Raw genomic sequence first — 19,212 nt, 5'->3', positions numbered from 1 at the left:
TCATGAAATTTTGGATGGTTTGAATTTATCAACCGCTTTATAATTGCTTTAATTCTATTCTTTTCTTCTGTATCCACTCTGATTGTCTCTGGACTTTCTCACGTGACAAAGGTCTAACTTTTAGCCACAGCTGTTTTATTCCTTGCTTTTTTATATTTTATATACTGAATTTATAATGGCGGGCCTGGGGGAGCTGGAATGTCCAATCTTTCATTTTATCTAATTGGGTTGTCTTGTACTGTTGTCAAATATCTTCTTTTTAAAAGGTTTTAAGTTCGCCTACAGTGTATAGCACTTAGGGGGCAATTTCTTCATTGTTTTGTCTTCTTACACACCGGGCGCTTTGTTTTTGACACTCTGTATTGCCTTCTTTAATTTTCTCTTCCAGGAATACCTTTGCCCTGTCCATGGCTTCATTACCCTCCTGCTTAGGGATGTCACATGCAGCCCTACCCAGACTTTGTCTTCGCTATAAAATGGTATGCGTGCCTTTTCCTTGCTCATCCACTTTGCTTGGCATTTGTCTGCAGACAGGGGACTGGCGTTGGCTTTCTACATGCTTTTCTATAGCTGAGGGAATAGGGAAATGGGGCAAAGGAGAAGAAAACTTGGTTGGGGCTATGTTGCCTTTCTCGAGGATCCTGGCCCGCCCTACAAGCCAGATGCGTAAACCAGTCCTGAGGGCTTCAGCTCATCACTTTGGAAAATGGCACACCGTGCCCGCCCCTCCTGCGAGATGGCGCAAGAGGAGTTCCCAAGCAAACAGTTCACTACCACTACACCCTAACTATTCACATTTTCTCAAATTAGGGAGTATTTCCGAGAAATCTTAGGATTTTATTGACCCTCCTTCTTTCTTCAACACTGCTTCTTTGAGAGGAGAAGTAGGAACTAGGTGCAAGATTCCTCTAATTCCTTCCTTAAATGCCATTTTCCCAAGTTTATGGCAGTGGCTGTATGCCTTTCCTGCTTTATACAGGGTGGGTTCTAGCCACTTTTCGAAAAGCTATTTTTATGTATTTGCTAGATATGACGGAGGAGAGTGGTCTGAATTCCCTCCACAACCTTCACCAAGGAACATATTTTATAACAATTTTAAACGCAGCCAAATAATTTCACTCCTTTTATCATCTTAAAACCTAAACAGTAAACATATCTTTATAATAGGAAATCAGGTTCTTTACAAAATTGCTAAAACAAGAAAGGCAGAAAGGCAATTTAATAAAAAGTAGTTATTATACTTTAGATTAAGAGTGAAAATGGCACAAGAGAGCAGAGATGGTAAGGGACACTGCGAAAGTGAGAGCCTTCCGTGAACAGGCCAACATCACCTGATCCCAGACTATCCTTTGAGGACAATCTCATTACTAGTCTCATTATTACAGGTGAGAAAACTAAGGCTTAAAGAATCTAAATCAGGAATTTGCAACCCTCGTTGCAAATGAGAATGACCTGGGAAACTCTAGACCCACATGAACGCCTGGGCCCAATCACAGGAACGGATTTAATAATTCTGAGATGGGGCGTGGGCATCAAGTTTAAAAACCAAGGTGCTTCTAAAATGCCGCCGAAACCGAAAACACCAGTTTACACATATGACCAAGGCCATAAGCTGACCAGAATGCAAACCTAGTCCACCAGACTTCCCACTACACAGCACCAACTGTGAACTCTGGAAACAAGTTTGAGGAGTTTTTCTTTTAACTATTATGATAACTACTCCAAAAGATCATCAGATATAAAAGAGCCCAATATATAAATAAGTGACCACTCGCAGCTTGGTTAATAAAATTATCGAGGAAAAGTAACGTTAAATTTAATGGCACACTTATGAAGTGAGTATACACACACCACAGAAGGTGCATCCTAGATGGAAACACAAAAGAACCCCATTACCTGTCAGAACCTGGGTGAAATTCTGAGAGCAAGGAAGGTCGTCTGCGAAGCTGCTGTTGCTGCTGCTGCTGCTGCAAGAGCTGTGACGCCTGGCTGACTTCAAGATGAGAAGAACGATAATCAGGGACTGCAAATTCCTAATAGGGAAATAATCATAAATTAATTATTAGCCAAAAATTGAAAAGCATCGTGAAATTAAACCAAGTATCAATCAATACACAGAGGCAGTGACAGGCTGCTAAGTGTGGAAAGAAGCAGCAATGATGATTTCAGTCCTTCACTGATCTAATTTTTCCTCTTAAACCTAACCATCAACATTTTAACCGAGTATCGTTCAGAAGAATTCAAAATGAAATTTTGTGTTCAGTCTACATTTCCCTCATTCTACTGGAACATGCATTATAAGTAACTCCCACTCCAGATTACTCAAATAGTAAGATCTCAAACTCATGTGTTCAATATGAAATCTTAAAAATCATTCCAAATTAAATTCAAAATCAGTAAGCTAGCAGGGCCACAAAAGCCATTCGGTTAAATCCATGAAAATTTACAAACGAAGAGACCTAAGTCCAGAGATTCAATCTGCTAGGTAAGAGTAACACTCTCCATCATTCTAGGTGGGTGCTTTTATGTTTATTTTCCTACTTTTGACTCTTTGTTGAAAAAACAAAACCTTCTTTTCAAAAGTAGTCCGTTAATGCTAACAATCATAAACAGGCATTTATACCCAGAAATGCCAAATAACCCAGGAATTCCACTCCTAGGTATATACACAAGGTATATGTCCATACACAAAACTTTGTACACAAATTTTCAAAGTAGTGTTATTCACAACAGCCAAAAACCAGAAGGAATCCAAATGCCCAGTGACTCATGAATGGATCAACAAAATGTGGTATATCTATACTGTGGGATATTATTCAATCATAAAAAAGACTGAAGTACTAACGATATACGCTACAACCTAGATGAACCTAGAAAACATAATACTATGTTAAATACAAACAGACATAAAAGGGCACATATTTTGTGATTCTGTTTATATAAAATGTCTGTAAGAAACAAATCAATAGAGACAGAAAGTAGATTAGTGGTTGCCAGGGGATGGAGGGAAGGGGGGAATTGGGATTAACTACTATGAGGTATAGGTTTCATTTCATTCCAAGTTCTGGAATTAGGTAACAGTAATGGATGCCCAACATTTGTGAATATACTAAAAGATATTATATACTTTAAAATGGTTTTATGTTATATGAATTATATGTCAACAAAAATTTTTAATCATAAACATAAAATTGAGCTGCCCATACTGAAACATGGAATAAATAAGAGGCCTAGAGCCCTTTGCTATAAACAGATAATAGTAAAACATAATTCATACAGTCTAAGAAAAAATATCGGATACAAAGTTGAAAACATAACCAAGAAACACTATAAACACTGAAAAAAAGTCAAAGCCACTTAAAAAAAAAAAAGCACCAGGGCATCTGGGTGGCTCGGTCAGTTAAGCACCTGACTTCGGCTCAGGTCATGATCTCATGGTTCATGAGTTCGAGCCGTGAACTATGCTGTCAGCAAAGAGCCTGCTTCAGATCCTCTGTCTCTCTCTCTCTCTCTCTCTCTCTCTCTCTGCCCCTCTCCCACTTAATACCCGCGCAATCTCTCTCAAAAATAAACATTTAAAAAAAATAAAAAATTTAAAAAGAACCAAAACTCACTCAGAAAAGAATTTACAAAGAAATAGATAAAAGACTGAGTACAACTACAAAACACACGAAAGTATAAATGATATCCTCAAATAGCAATCAAAGAAATTAAAAGGTTGATCAGTAGAATTAATAGAACAGGTGAAGAGCAAATTAAAGTGAAGACAGAACAGAGAAATTCTCTCAGACAACAGTGAAGCATATATAGATATAGCATATAAAGATATAGAAATTAGAGAAGTTAAAAATGGCAGCTAGAGTAAAAAGCTCAACATTCAGTATCTACCGGTGAGAGGCAATATTCTAGGAAATAAAAGGACAGCATTTCTCAGAAGTTAAAAAGACAAAGCCTTCGGATTAAAAAGGGCTTAAGAGAAAAGCTGGACATATTGTAAAAATTAATCCATCACACTGGATGGACACATCAAAAATTTCAGAAAAGTGAGAATAAAGAGAAAATTTTACTAGATATCATAAGGTCCTTAAAAAAAGGTTTCCTACAAAGTAACAAGGATCATAATAAAAACAGGTTTCTCATCAGCAACACTGTATAGAAGGAAACAGACAAACAACATATTCCAAGTTCAAAGGAAAATAACTCAGAACCTACAAATTCAATAACCACACCCTCTCAAATTTTAGGACTACAAACTTTTCAGAATTCAAGAACTCGGAAAATTTACCAACCACAGCCTCTCTCTGAAAGAATTTCTAAAGGATGTATCCAGCAGGACAAAGTAAGAGTAAGGAGTAAACTAAAACAGTGCACTTAGATTCCAGCTATGAGCAGGTTACTGTCCAGAATTACATTCCCATAGTAAACAGCCAAAAAAGTGGGCAAAATACAGTGACTATTCTCAGACATCAGAAAACAGACTGCACAGGACTCAATCTCTGAGAAAAATCACACAAATGAGGTTAAGTCCTACAGTACTCCAGACTTTTCTGCCTAAAGGCAATTTCCAAATTGTGTCCCTGGGAAGGGAACCCAAACAGTGTTCTGTAATCTTGTTCACTGAAGAAGCAACCATACTAGTTTGGTAAAGCCATGTGGACAGGATTTCTGGAGACTTTCTATGAGAAGACAGTTAAACAGAGAAAGACTTTCTGAAATGTGAATCTGGGTCCTCCTAAGTCTTTGGATGAATTCCAATCTGTAAAGGCACAGGGGAGAACATAGACCAGTCTCAAACAACTCTGGTTGTTCTTAGAATAAACAGGAGAAACTATAAAACACACACTTCCCAGAGCACACGTGGGGCCAGAACTCATTCGAGTTTCCTCCAGCCAAAGGGAAGAAACTTCAATGAATACATGAAATGATCACTAGATATCCCAGGACGAGTAAGACCTAGAATAAAGACTACTCTCGACTTGCCCTTAAAGAGTTTAAAAATAAACTTCAAAAAGTAATTTAACTGGACACCAGAAGGCATTCAACTTTCTTTAAAGGAATACAACAAAAGCCACTCATAAAGTGTATACACTTCACAATGTTCATATTCCATTCAAAAATGAAAAATCCAATGTCTGTAACGAAAATCTCACTGGATGAAATTAACGCTTAGCTGGAACCCCAGAAGAAGAAGAAAAAAAAAAAAAAAACAAAAAACCACTGAACATGAAGTCATCATAAAACTAAGCAAACTGATAAAAATAAATAAATAAATAAAATAAAATAAAATAAAATAAAATAAAATAAAATAAAATAAAATAAAATAAAATAAAATGAATAGAGGTCCAGTGACCTGTAGGATAATACAAAACACAAGTCATTTGTGTTTCAGAACAAAACTAGGGGGAAAGTACACAAAAAAAAATGTATCTGAAGAAATAATGGCTGAAAACTGCCAAATTTTATGAAAATTATAAATCCACAGAAGCATGAAGTTCAGTGACTGTCAATACTTGTATATAAAGATAAGAATGACCGAAGGTCAGAAAACCACATAAGCCAGAACACAACAAATGGCATCTATTAAAGTGCTAAAAGAAAATAACGGTCAGGGTGCCTGGCTCAGTCGGTTAAGCATCTGACTTCAGCTCAGGCCATGATCTCACAACTCAGGAGTTGGAGCCCCGCATGGGGCTCTCTGCTCTCAGCGCGGAGCCTGCCTTGGATCCTCTGTCTCCCTCTCTCTCTGTCCTTCCCTCACTGGCACTCTGTCTCTCTCAAAAATAAATAAACATTAAGAAAAAGAAAAGAGGGGCACCTGGGTGGCTCAGTTGGTTAAACGTCCAACTTTGGCTCAGGTCACGATCTCACAGTTTGTGAGTTCAAGCCCCACGTTGCACTCTATGCTGATAGCTCAGAGCCTGGAGCCTGCTTCAGATTCTGCGTCTCCCTCTCTCTCTGCCCCTCCCCTGCTCACATTCTGTCTCTCCCTCTCAAAAATAAATATTAAAAAAAAAATTTTTTTAAACAAAAGAAAAAAACCAGAACTGTCAACTTAGAATTCTGTATCCAGTAAAAATAGTCTTTAAAAATAAAGTTGAGGGACACCTGGATGGCTCAGTCAGTTGAGCTTCAGACTCTACTCCTGATTTCCACTGAGGTTATGATCACAGGGTCGTGGGATCAAGCCCTGTGGCAGACTCCGTGCTGAGCATGGAGACTGTCTAACATTTTCTTTCTCTCCCCCTGCCCTCCTCCCCCATTCACACACACTCATGCTCTCTAAAAAAATTAAAGTAAGATAAAATAAATAAAACTGAAATAAACGTTTTCAAATAAATAAAAGTTGAGAGTTCACTGCCAAAAGACACGCGCTAAGAGAAATGACCTTCTTTAGACAAAAAGAAAATAGCATCAAAAGGAAACTGAATATATACAAAGAAGTGAAAGATGCCAGAAATGTTATATATGTGGGCAGTTAGAGAAGGAACAAAATAATGAGGAGAAATCAAGAAAATAGAAAAAAAAAAAACAGTAAAAATGGATGAAACCAAAGTTAGTTATTCTCAGAAAAGAATCGATTAAATTGAGAAACCTCAAGGATAGACTAATAAAGAAAAAAAAGTAGGGAAAAATACTTATCAACATGAGGAATGACATCACAACAGATCTCAAAGACACTGAAAAGATAACAGGAATATTATGACATCTTAATATAATTGAATATATTGAACAACAAAACTTACCCAAACTGACTCAACAAGAAATAAAGAATGTGAATTATAACTATTAAAGAAATTGAATGCATAATTTCAATTCTCCCCACAAAGAAAATTCTAGGCCCTGATGACTTCGGTGATAAATTCTATCAAATTTCTTAGGAAGAAAAAATACTAATCCTAAGAAAATACAGGGAGAGGGAACACTTCCCAAGCTTTTCATTGAAGTATAATCAGCATATAATGTTATGTTAGTTTCAGGTGTACACATATTGATTTGACAATTCTAGACATTACCCAATCAATGCTCCCCAAGATAAGTGTAGCTACCAGCTGCTAACAACATCCCTAATGGTGAAAGACTGAGTGCCTTCCTCTTAAGATCAGAAATAAGTCAAGGATATTTACTCTCACCTCTTCTATTCAACACTGTACTAGCAATTAAAGCCAGTATAATAAGAAAGAAAGAGAAAAGCATCCAAAGGTACAAGCAAAACTGTCTACTCTCAGATTACAGGATCATCTACATAGTAAATCTTATGAAATCTATTAAAAAGCAGCTAGAAGTAACAAGTAAGGTTGCAGGATACAGGGTCAAATATACATGGTAGCAATGAACTGAAAACTAAATTCAAAAAAGCAATATATTTACAAATGCATCAAAAGTATGAAATATTTAGGAACAAATGTGACAACAGATGTACATGACCTATGCACTGAAAACTACAAAACATTACCGAGAAAAATTAATGAAGACCTAAATAGATGGAGAATTATATCATGTTCATGGACCAGAAAAATCAAAGTGGTTGAGATGTCAGTTCTCTCCCAAATTTATCTCTAGACTCAATACAAATCTAATCAAAACCCTAGAGGGGTGCCTGGGTGGCTCATTCGGTAAAACATCCGACTCTTGGTTTCAGCTCAGGTCATGATCTCCCGGCTCGTGAGTTTGATCCCTGCAGTGGACTCTGGAGCGGCCAGCAAGGAGCCTGCATGGGATTCTCTATCTCCCTCTTTCTCTGCCTCCCCCCTACTTGCTCAACCTCTCTCAAAATAAATAAATAAACTAAAAAAAAAATTTTTAAACAGAAAACCCAGCAAGCGTTTCTGTAGAAACTCGCAAGGTGCTTCGAAAATGTACGCTCTCAAAATAAATAAACTTAAAAAAAAAAAATCCACTACAATGTATACAGAGGGGCACCAGGGTGGCTCAATCGGTTAAGCCTCCAACTCTTGATCTCAGCTTAGGTCATGATGTCCTGGTTTGTGAGTCTGAGCCCTGAGTCAGGCTCTGCGCTGACGGCACGGAGCCTGCTTGGGATTTTCTCTCCCTCTCTGCCCCTCCCCCAATTATGTGCAAGCACACACATGTGCGCTCTCTCTCTCTCTCTCTCTCTCTCTCTCTCTCTCAACATAAATAAACATTTCAAAAATAAAAAATAAAAATTAATAAAATGTATATAGAAATGGCAAGAATTAAAATATTCAGAACAGTAATTCAGAAAAGAATCACTATTCAATTTCAACTTTACTATAAAGTTATAATAATCAAGACGGTGTGAAGAGCTTTATTAAAAGACGACATGTTGGGGGCACCTGGGTGGCTCAACTGGTTAAGCCTCCAACTCTTGATCTCAGGTCAGGTCATGACCTCATGGTTCAAAACTTCAAGCCCCACATCGGGCTCTGTGCTGACAATACAGAGCCTGCTGAAGATTCTCTCTCTCCCTCTCTCTGTCTCTCCCCTGCTCTTTCTCTCTCAAAAAATAATAAACATTAAGGAAAAAAAAAAAAGACATGTTTGTTTACACAGAAAATCACATAGGTGTGAGATAAAGATACACAAAATACATCAACAGTACAGAGAGACCAGAAATACACTTGCACGTATATGACCAACTGATTTTCAATGAAAGTGCCAAAACCATTCAGAGGAGTAAGAAGAAACTTGTTGTTGTTTTTTTTAAGTTTATTTATTTATTTTGAGAGACAGACAGAGAGTGCATGCAAGTAGGGGGGGGAGGGGGGGAGGGAGGGAGGGAGGGAGGGAGAGAGAGAGAGAATCTCAGGCAGGCAGGCTCTGCCTGTCAGCTCAGAGCCAACTCCAGGCTCCATCTCAGGAATGGTGAGATCGTGACCTGAGCCAAAATCAAGAGTTGGACCGAATGAGCCACCCAGGCGCCCCAAGAAAAATCTTTTCAACAAATGGTTTCTAGAACAAGCGAATAAACAAGAACCTCAACCATTACCTCACACCATAAACAAAATTTAATTCAAAATAGGTGACAGACTATGTAAAACAGGAGTATAAAAACTTAAGAGGAGAAAACCTTAGTGATCTGGAGTTTGGCAAAATTCTTAAATATAACACTTAAAAAGCAAGAAATATCAAAGACAAAAATTAATAAATTGGACTTGATAAAAATTATAAAGATAAGCTGTCCAACAATACTGTTACGAAAATAAGGCAATACTTTATATAATCTAGATAAAACACAAAGATACATGTTTTCTAAATAATTTTATTTATAATAGCCAAAACTGGAATAGGTAACTAGATAAACAAATTGTGATATATCCACAGGCAGCAATAAACAGAAATTAACTACTCAGATGCACCAGAACTTGAAGAAATCTCAAAAACATTATGGGAAGCAAAAGAAGCCACAGATAAAAGAGTTCATGTAAAATTCAAAACAAATATAATCTGTTATGACAAAAAGCAGAACAGTGGTTTCCTAGGAGCTGAGTTTGTGGAAAGTACAGGAGAAGGACTAATCTGGATGGGGCACATGGGAAACTTTATGGGGTGACAGAAATACATCTTCACTTTAGTGGTGGTTTTATGGGTGTATGAATCTGTCAAAATGTATACATCTAAGAAAATTGTATTATGTATCAATTAAACCTTAAAGTTGATTTAAAAAAAATAAAAACAGGGGCACCTGGGTGGCTCAGTCGGTTAAGCATCCGACTTCGGCTCAGGTCATGATCTCACAGATCATGAGTTCAAGCCCCGCGTCGGGCTCTGTGCTGACAGCCTGGAGCCTGGAGACGGTTTCAGATTCTGTGTCTCCCTCACTCTCTGCCCCTCCCCCACTCATACTCTGCCTTTCTCTGTCTCAAAAAATAAGCATTAAAAAAAAAAAAATTTTTTTTTAATAAAAACAAAAAAGAAGCAAACTAGGAAATCAGTATTCAGACAAAGACTATGGGTTGAGGGAAAACAATGCAACCAAAATTCAATACCCAATGGGGATTAAAACTCTCAATCTAGCAATAGAAAGCAACTTCTTTAACTGAAAAAGGACATCTACAGGGGCACCTGCGTGGTTCAGTCAGTTGAGTGTCCAACTCTTGATTTCAGCTCAAGTCATAATCTCACCGTTTGTGGAACAGAGCCTCATATTGGGCTCTGAGCTGACAGTGTGGAGTCTGCTTGGGATTCTCCCTCCCCCTCTCTCTGCCCTTACCCCACTCATGCGGAAGCTCTCCCTCTCTCTCAAAATGAATACATTAAAAAAAAAAATGTTTTAAGGGCATCTACAAAAATATGCAACTAACATACTTAATATTTAAAAATTGAGAGGCACCTGGGTGGCTCAGTTGGTTAAGCGGCCGACTTCAGCTCAGGTCATGATCTCACAGCTCTTGAGTTTGAATCCCACATCGAGCTCTATGCTGACAGCTTGGAACCTAGAGCCTACTTAGGATTCTGTGTCTCCCTCTCTCTGCCCCTCCCCGGCTTGTGTGCTCACGCTCTCTCTCTCTCTTAAAATAAGTAAACTTTAAAAAAAAGACTGCTTGAAAAAATATATATATATTTATCAAATTAAATGTTTATAAATAAATATATTGATTGATTGATTTGAAGGAGAGAGCTAATCCCAAGCTGGCTCCGTGCTAACAGTGAGATCGTGACCTGAGCCGAAATCAAGAGTTGGATGCTTAACCAACTGAGCCACACCCAGGCACCCCAAATTTGCTTTTCCTCTGAGATGACCATTTCACCCCTTCCCTTCCTCTTTTTCTTCAACCCTTACGTTCCTGTCCCAGCCTGCTCTGAGCTAATAATTTCTTCTCATATTTTATTTTTCACAAGTGAATCAGCATACAAACTCTTTCATCTTCCTACCGTCAGCCTCTCAAGAAGGTACAGGCCCTATCCTGGCCATCGCTCAAGAGATGCCAAGTTATCTGGCCAGCTTAATACTAAACCAGAACTTGTAGCAATAAAATAGGGTTTCTTAACCTGGAAACCCTAAACAACTGATATTTTTCTTTTTTTTTTCAACTTTTTTTTTTTTTTTTTTTTTAATTTTTGGGACAAAGAGAGACAGAGCATGAACGGGGGAGGGGCAGAGAGAGAGGGAGACACAGAATCGGAAGCAGGCTCCAGGCTCCGAGCCGTCAGCCCAGAGCCTGACTCGGGGCTCGAACTCACGGACCGCGAGATCGTGACCTGGCTGAAGTCGGACGCTTAACCGACTGCGCCACCCAGGCGCCCCAACAACTGATATTTTTCTAACAACAACTCCTACAAACGAAAACAAAGACATGGGGGTGGGGGGGGCGCGCCTGGGTGGCTCACTCAGGTAAGCATCTGACTCCAGCTCAGGTCACGATCTCTCAGTTCATGAGTTTGAGCCCTGCATCTAGCTCTGTGCTGACAGCTCAGAGCCTGGAGCCTGCTTCCGATTCTGTCTCCCTCTCTCTTTGCCCCTCCCCCATTCACACTCTGTCTCTCTCTCTCTCTCTCTCTCTCTCTCAAAAACTAAATAAACATAAAAAAAATTTTTTTTTTAAAAAAGAAAAAAGAAAACAAAAGACATGGTCACTAGCTGCAATCTGGCATAAAGCCAGACTAAGACAAAGATAATTAATCCCCAACCTTGGGTTCCTCATCTTTGAGAACGGTTCTTGCCATTTAAAATATACAGTTATAACAATCGCATTTGGTTTCTGACCAACAAATGCATTAAACAGGAAAAGGAAAGAAAGCGCCAGCGGGCGCGCGCGCACGCACACACACACACACACACACACACACACACACACACACACACACCCCCCCCCCGCCCCCGCGCGCCTCTACTTAGGCAAGTACATAGTAGTTGATCCTTACCTGCTGGTGACGCGTGCTGGGAAACGTGTACTGAACAGAGTGAGGAGGATAACGACTTTGTTCTGTGCTGAATGCTCCTTGGTTGGGAGGATAACCTGAACTTGACATTATCAGTAAAGAAGTCCTCACCAGGCTGTGAGATCAAGTCCAACAAACAATCATGTTTCTAGGAAACCACCTAAACAAGATGGGAAAAAATAGAATTGATAAGAACTAAAGCACCAGGTGTACTTCTAATAAATTATAACTATAGCTATATAAATAAAACCACAATTACCAGTAAAAGCTTTCTCTCATGTATTTACTTAATATAATAGAAATTATTGAGGTTTGAAAAACATTAGTGGGTCTTTTCCTGTACACTTAAAAAAGCATTAATATATCACAAATAATAATATCAGTAGCTATATAAAGTAATACAATGTATATAAAATCTCAGCATGGAACCTGGCACATTGCAAATGCTCACTACATGTCCTTTTTTTTTTTTTTTTTTTTTTTTATAAATGAGAATCAAATGTTATATATTATAGACACAAAAACCTATGGTTGTAAATGTTGGCGTTGTGAAAAGTCAATTGTTAAAAAGATTCAAGATTATTTCCAAGGTAAGCATTGGTGCAGAGGAAATATTGTCTTTATTAAATAATTCCGCCCGCAAAACAGCCTAAGACAACAGTGAGGATGAGAAAGTATTCAAGGAAGAACACAGTGAACTCATCACTTCCAGGAAAACAACTGCCAGCATTTATGAAAATTGGGATTTTGGAAAAACTTGTACTTGCTTCCGTGAGCTTGACGGCTTCCCCACATTTAAAGACTTTTCTGGCAAGACTGGCGGTGATAGTAACAAGTGTGAGTTTTTGAGATGTTACATAATAAAATAGGTCAACATCTGAAATGTCTATATAACTCAATGAATCAATATTTTTCCAAATGACCAATATAGAATGTGACTAAATTATTCATGAGTGCAATATTTATTTAAAGTGCAAGACATTTTACTACAAATAAAGTACAAGACAACCCAATAAATGTTTAACGTGATAGAATATGAAAAGTTCATTGATGTGGTTTCAGATTCTACACAGCAATGAACCTTTAAAAAAACTGTCACTTATCTGGTTTGGGTATGGTATCAAAGAGTATCTACAATTATCTAAAAAGGCTATTAAGGGGTGCCTGGGTGGCTCAGTTGGTTAAGAGTCTGACTCTTGATTTCTCAGGTCATGGTCTCACAGATCGTTGAGTTTGAACCCCACATCGAGCATGCTGCTGTCAGCGTGGGCTTGCTTGGATCCTCTGTCCCCCTCTCTCTGCCTCTCCCCTGCTTGTGCACTTGTGCGCTCTCTCGCTCTCTCTCTCGCTCTCTCTCTCCTCTCTCAAAACTCAGCATTAAAAAAAATAAAATAAAAAGGCTATTAAAATCCTCTCTCTTCCCAAATACTGCATGAGATTAGCTTTTCTTTATAAACTTCAATCAAAACAAAATTGCAAGACTTAATGCAGAGCAGATATGAGAATAAAACTATCTTTTTAAGCCAGACATCAGAGGTTTGCAAAAATGTAAAACAATGCCACTCTTCTTATCAAATTTTGTTTTTATTCCAGAAAACAGTTACTTATCATAAAAATGTTATTTATCTAGGGACGCCTGGGTGGCTCAGTTGGTTAAGCCTCCGACTTCGGCTCTGGTCATGATCTCAAGGTTCATGGGTCCAAGCCCCGCATGGGCTCTCTGCTGAAAGCTCAGAGCCTGGAGCCTGCTTCAGATTCTGTGTCTCCCTCTCTCTCTGCCCCTCCCTGTTCACGCTCTGTCTCTCTGTCTCTCAAAAATAAATAAACGTAAAAAAAAAAAAAAAAAAAAAATTTAATGTTACTTATCTTAGCATATGGTGAGTTTATAGTATTTTTACATGAACTAGTATCTTTAAAATGGCCATTTTAATATCTAATATGGTAAATATCAACATATATAACCCACAGAAGCAAAAGCTATTTGGAGCCCTAAGTTAACTTTAAGAGTATAAAGGAATCTTGAGATCAAAAAGTTTGACGACCACTCACCTAGAGAATTAAATCATCTTTAGATTGACTAGCATTAGTGACCTAGAGTGGCCAGCCACACCCAGATCCATGCATACACTGCCTCTAGAGACTCTGAACCTGGTTAATGTGAGATTTTGACACCATGTTTATATCAAGTGAACTCCCCTAGTGGACAAGGGATGTACCAATTAGATCCCTCTCCAAGAATGTGGAATTGAGAATGTCAGCTGCAGGGAACTGAGTTGCAAAGTGGCCAGAGTAGGAGTCAAGGTGAGCCAAAGCATGTGCCAGAGAAGTTAGGGAGGGAGCAGAGAAGGCCAGTCTCGACAAAGACTAGAGTAGATTTGCAGAGACAAGAGAGCCAAGAGACCTTGCAGGCCCTGGAGACACAGTAGCAATTGCCTTGGCTCCTGACTCTCTTTGCTCCAGGGTCAGTCCCCGTAAGAAAGTATTGTACATCTTTCCTTTGCCCTTAAACTACCTACATGGTCTTACATAAGGCCTCCTTTACTTAATATAGATGGGAGTAGGTTTTTATTGCTTAGAATTGCCAGAGCTCAAGTTAAGTCCCAAAATAACTATACAAACTTTGGAAAAAACCCAAATGTCATGTCCATCCATCAAATGACGAATGGACGAATAAAATCAGGTATATCCATACCAGGGAACATTAATCCACCAAGAAAAGAATCAACTACTGTAACACACTCTAACTTGGACCAACCCTGAAAACATCGTGCTAAGTAAAAGAAGCCAATCATAAAAGTCCACACTTTGTGTGATTCCTTTCAGACTGGAGTCCAGAACAGGCAAATCTATATGACAGAAAGTAGATTAATGGCTGCTTAGGGATGGCAGGACGGGGACAGAGGGATAGCAAGTGATGGGCAAAGTGCATGGGATTTCTTTTGTTTTTACTGCAGGAGAATATACGTAAAATGTACCATTCTGGCCATTTTTAAGTGTACGACTGCGTAGCATCATGTACATTCACACTGTTGTACAACTCTCACCGCCACCCGTCTCCAGAACTTTCATCTTCCCCAACTGAAACTCTACATCCATTAAACACCAGCTCCCCATTTCTCCTCCCCTCAGTCCCTGGCAACCACGCTTCTAGTTTCTGTCTCCAGGACTTCCACTACTCTAGGAACCTCACGTCAGTGGAATCAAACAGCATCTGTCCTTCCATGACTGGACAATTTCACTTAGCACAATGTCTCCAAGGTTTATCCATGTGGTAGCATATATCAAAATTAACTACATTTTTAAGGCTGAATAATATACGACTGTATTGGGAGTTTCTTTTTGAGGTGATAAAAATGTCCTAAAATTGACTGTATCATATCTCTAAATACACCAAAAACCACTGAATCGGATACTTTAAATGGATGAATTGCATGGTACACAAATTTTTATCTTAACAAAGTTGCTTTGAAAAAACCACCAAGCCAAAAACAAACAAAACTACCCAAAGCAACCACGAAATTTAAAAATGATTGTGCGGAAAAAAAAAAAAAATGATTGTGCGGGGTCGGGGGGGGGGGGGGGGCGCACGTGGGCGGCTCAGTCGGTTACATCTGACTCTTGATTTTGGCTCAGGTCATGATCTCATGGTTCATGGGATCAAGCCCCGCATCAGGCTCTGCGCTGGCAGTGCAGGGCCTGCTTGGGATTCTCTCTCTCCCTCTCTCTCTCTCTCTGCCCCTCCCCTGTTCACTTGCACTCTCAAAATAAATAAATTTTTTTTTTAAAAAATGATTGTGCAGGGGCGCCTGGCTGGCTCAGTCAGAAGAGTATGCAACTCTTGATCTCCAGGTCATGAACTCGAGCCCCACTTTGGGTAGAGAGATTTAAAAAAAAAAAAAAAACTTTAAAAAAAAAATTTTTTTTTTTTAACGTTTATTTATTTTTGAGACAGAGAGAGACAGAGCATGAACAGGGGAGGGTCAGAGAGAGGGAGACACAGAATCCGAAACAGGTTCCAGGCTCTGAGCTGTCAGCACAGAGCCCGACGCGGGGCTCGAACTCACGGACCGCGAGATCATGACCTGAGCCAACGTCGGATGCTTAACCGACCGAGCCACCCAGGCGCCCCAAAAATGTTTTTTTAATAAAAGAAAAATGATAGTATAGCAGTCCAAATTAACATGCCACATTTCACAGATTCTAATAACCACATGTGTCCACATCTTAAGAACTCTAAAGTCAGGGCACCTGGGTGGCTCAGTCAATTAAGCATCTAACTCTTGATTTCGGCTCAAGTCATGATCTTACAGTTTATGAATTCAAGACCCACTTTCAGGGCAGAGCCTGCTTGGGATTCTCTGTCTTCCTCTCTCTTTGCCCCTCCCCTGTTTGTACTCTCTCTCAAAAATAAACCTAAAAAAAAAACTTTAAACTCAATATGCATCCTACAATCAATGGCATTATATGATCTAATTAGCAGCACTTTTTCTTTAATCTTCGAGGTAAATAACATACACAAAGACATCTTTTTAATGAGATACAGTATTAGAGAGTTACTGCAGCCAGTAAGTCTTCGGTTTCTGCCTAAATTTTCCCCTGGAGACTTCACATCACAGAAATTACTATTTGCTTATTTTCATTTTAATCTGTTCATCAACTCTTAGGATAAAGAAAAAAAGTTAAGGACACTAATATTATAGTGATTTACAATCTAAGGCCCTTTAAAAACCAGGTAACATTTACAGTACTTTCAAAAAGCCTGAAAGAAATACATATATAAAGACAGAGAAGGACATCCTTAGCACAACCCCAAAAGCACAAACAAGAAGACAGGTATCTTAGCCTTATAAAATATATTTTTTTATTTTTCTGTACAGTAAAGACACCTTAAAACAAACTACGAACTAGAAAAAATAAAACAGCAAAATTTTGATGTAACAAATATATATATTTCTTACAAATCAATAAGAAAAAAATGATCACAATGGAAATATAAGACATGACAGAAATATGGGATTAACAAAGGAAAAAATTAATGAAGTCAACTTCATCAATAATCACAGAAAAATAAAATCATTCTTTCCACAGAAATTGGCAAAATATTACAAATAACACCTCTTTTGGTACAAGTTTGAAGAAGAAGAAAGCACTCTTTTAGACACTACTGGTGTGTTATGTAAAATGGGTACAAATTGCTCTCTAAAGAAGAAAGAAGGAAATATACATGATAAGCCTTGAAAGTACACATATCCTCAGGGCACCTGAATGGCTCAGTCAGTTAAGTGTCTGGCTCTTGACTTTGGTTCAGGTCATGATTTCACAGTTCAGGAGCTGAAGCCCTGCATCAGGCTGGGCATCTCTCTCTCCCCGCCCCCCGCTCTTCCCCACTTGCTTGTATGAGTTATTATTTATTATTTAATAAATAAATAAACTTAAGAAAAAGAAAATGCATATATCTTCTACCACAGCAATTCCACTTCTAGGAATTCATTTGATTATTCAGTACAGAGATACCCAAAGATGAAGGCCTGAGAATGCTTCTCAAGGAATTGTCTTAAATATCCAATACGTTAGCTTGGAAAATATTCTTTAAAAAATTTAGTTAATAGCAATTTGTATTTAGAGTATGCCACAATAAGACCACATATGAGAACATTCTGTTTTATAAAAGTATGATTTGTGTGTAACACTTGTATCCAGTTTTTCAAGTGTGCCTGTCATATCTTCGTAAGATTTTAAGACCAAAAGCAGGAATGTCACATGTTCAACAAATATCTATTGAGCAATACACTACTATGTACCAACACAGCTCTGAACACTGGCATAGAATGGTGACCAAGATATGCCATCTTATTGTGAAGTGATACAGAAATAGACAAATAATCAAAAGATAATATGATAAAGTGCTATTAATAAAACAGGATGGGAGAAGGGTGCTTGGGTGGCTCAGGCAGTTAAGTTTGAGCCATGAGTTTGATGCCCCACGTTGGGCTCCATGCTGAGCATAGAGCTTGGCTGAGATTCACCTTCTCCTCTCTCTGCCCCTCCCCTGCTCCTGCACACTCTCACACACACACGAAACAAACTTTAAAACAAAAACAAAACAACAAACAAAAAAAACAGGATGGGAGAGAAGGGATAAGGGAGACATTTCTGGCATTTCTGATGGGGTGATCACAGAAAGCCAATCTCAGTAAGATGACCCTATGCCCTGATTTCCTGAAACAGACCCAATTCACAGCTATTGTCCTAGTGCAGTTATTAATTATGCTCCATTTCCTTCTCAAAACTGCCCCAGTTTGGGTAACAAATTATATTCTAAGATGACTTTTGAGCCAAAGCTTGAAAGATGAGAAGAAAGAGCTAGCTAGCCTTGAAGGGACAAGAGCAGCCCTTGGAGGGGAACCACACAAATCTTAAGGCAAAGCAAGGAGGCCCAAGGAGAAGAAGAGTGGATGGTAGGGGTAGAGGCCTGAGAAGGGGCAGGGGGAAACTGAAATACCTCCCTCTGCATTCTGAATATTAATCCTTTTTCTACCTTTATGTGACAAATGTTTTCTTCCAGAATTCATAACTTGTTTCATATTTCTGAAGGCCTTCTCTATCCCAAATTAAAAAAAATATTCTCTACATTCGCCTCTTATACCCAAGGTTTTATAGATATATAAATAAATATATAAATATATATAGATATATAAATACATATATATAAATATAGATATATAAATAAATATTAGCTCCTCAATCACCTAAATTTTTTTTCTAAAAAATGCTAAGGAAGGAATCTAGCTATATTTTCTTTACCAACTGATAGTTAATTATCCCAACAAAAACGTTTCTTTTTTTTTTTTTTTTTAATTTTTTTAATGTTTATTTATTTTGGGGAGAGAGACAGACAGACAGACAGAGTGTGAGCAGGGGAGGGGCAAAGAGAGAAAAACACATAGAATCAGAAGCAGGCTCCAGGCTGTCAGCACAGAGCCCAATACGGCTCGAACTCACACACTGTGAGATCATGACCTGAGCCAAAGTTGAACACCTAACCAACTGAGCCACCCAGGCGCCCCACAACAAAAACCTTTCTGAACATGTCTGTCCTTCCACACTGATCTGAAATGCCACCTTATTACAACCCAGCAATTTCAGTACATACTCTGAAGAAACTCACATATTGTACTTACATACAAAAAGATGTTTACTGCAGCAATGCAATCGGCCGCATATTAAAACCACCTGGTCACAATCAACAAAGCTAAAAGTCAACCAACGGAATGGGAGAAGATATTTGTAAATGACATATCAAAGGTTAGTACCCAAAATCTATAAAGAACTTACCAAACTCAACACCCA

At 38.5% G+C, this 19,212-nt stretch overlaps 1 protein-coding gene across 16 annotated transcripts in view; it reads right to left on the bottom strand.

The window, feature by feature from the left end:
* The window catches only part of NCOR1 (nuclear receptor corepressor 1), a 159,644-nt gene that overhangs the window by 124,813 nt on the left and 15,619 nt on the right, over window positions 1–19,212 (bottom strand). For all 16 annotated transcript variants that reach the window (XM_042917444.1, XM_042917443.1, XM_042917445.1 and 13 more), the window contains exons 2-3: window positions 11,845–12,022; window positions 1,897–2,033 (exon numbers count right to left, since the gene is read on the bottom strand). In XM_042917444.1, the coding sequence (XP_042773378.1) occupies window positions 1,897–2,033; window positions 11,845–11,952 (245 nt within the window). In that variant the 5' untranslated portion in view covers window positions 11,953–12,022. The remainder of the gene's footprint in view (window positions 1–1,896; window positions 2,034–11,844; window positions 12,023–19,212) is intronic.

The sequence above is a fragment of the Panthera leo genome, chromosome E1, assembly GCF_018350215.1.
Source record: "Panthera leo isolate Ple1 chromosome E1, P.leo_Ple1_pat1.1, whole genome shotgun sequence".
In the NCBI taxonomy this organism is placed as follows: domain Eukaryota; kingdom Metazoa; phylum Chordata; class Mammalia; order Carnivora; family Felidae; genus Panthera; species Panthera leo.
The sequence above is the reverse complement of the archived record's forward strand: the minus strand, read 5'-3'. Positions and strand labels throughout refer to the sequence as shown.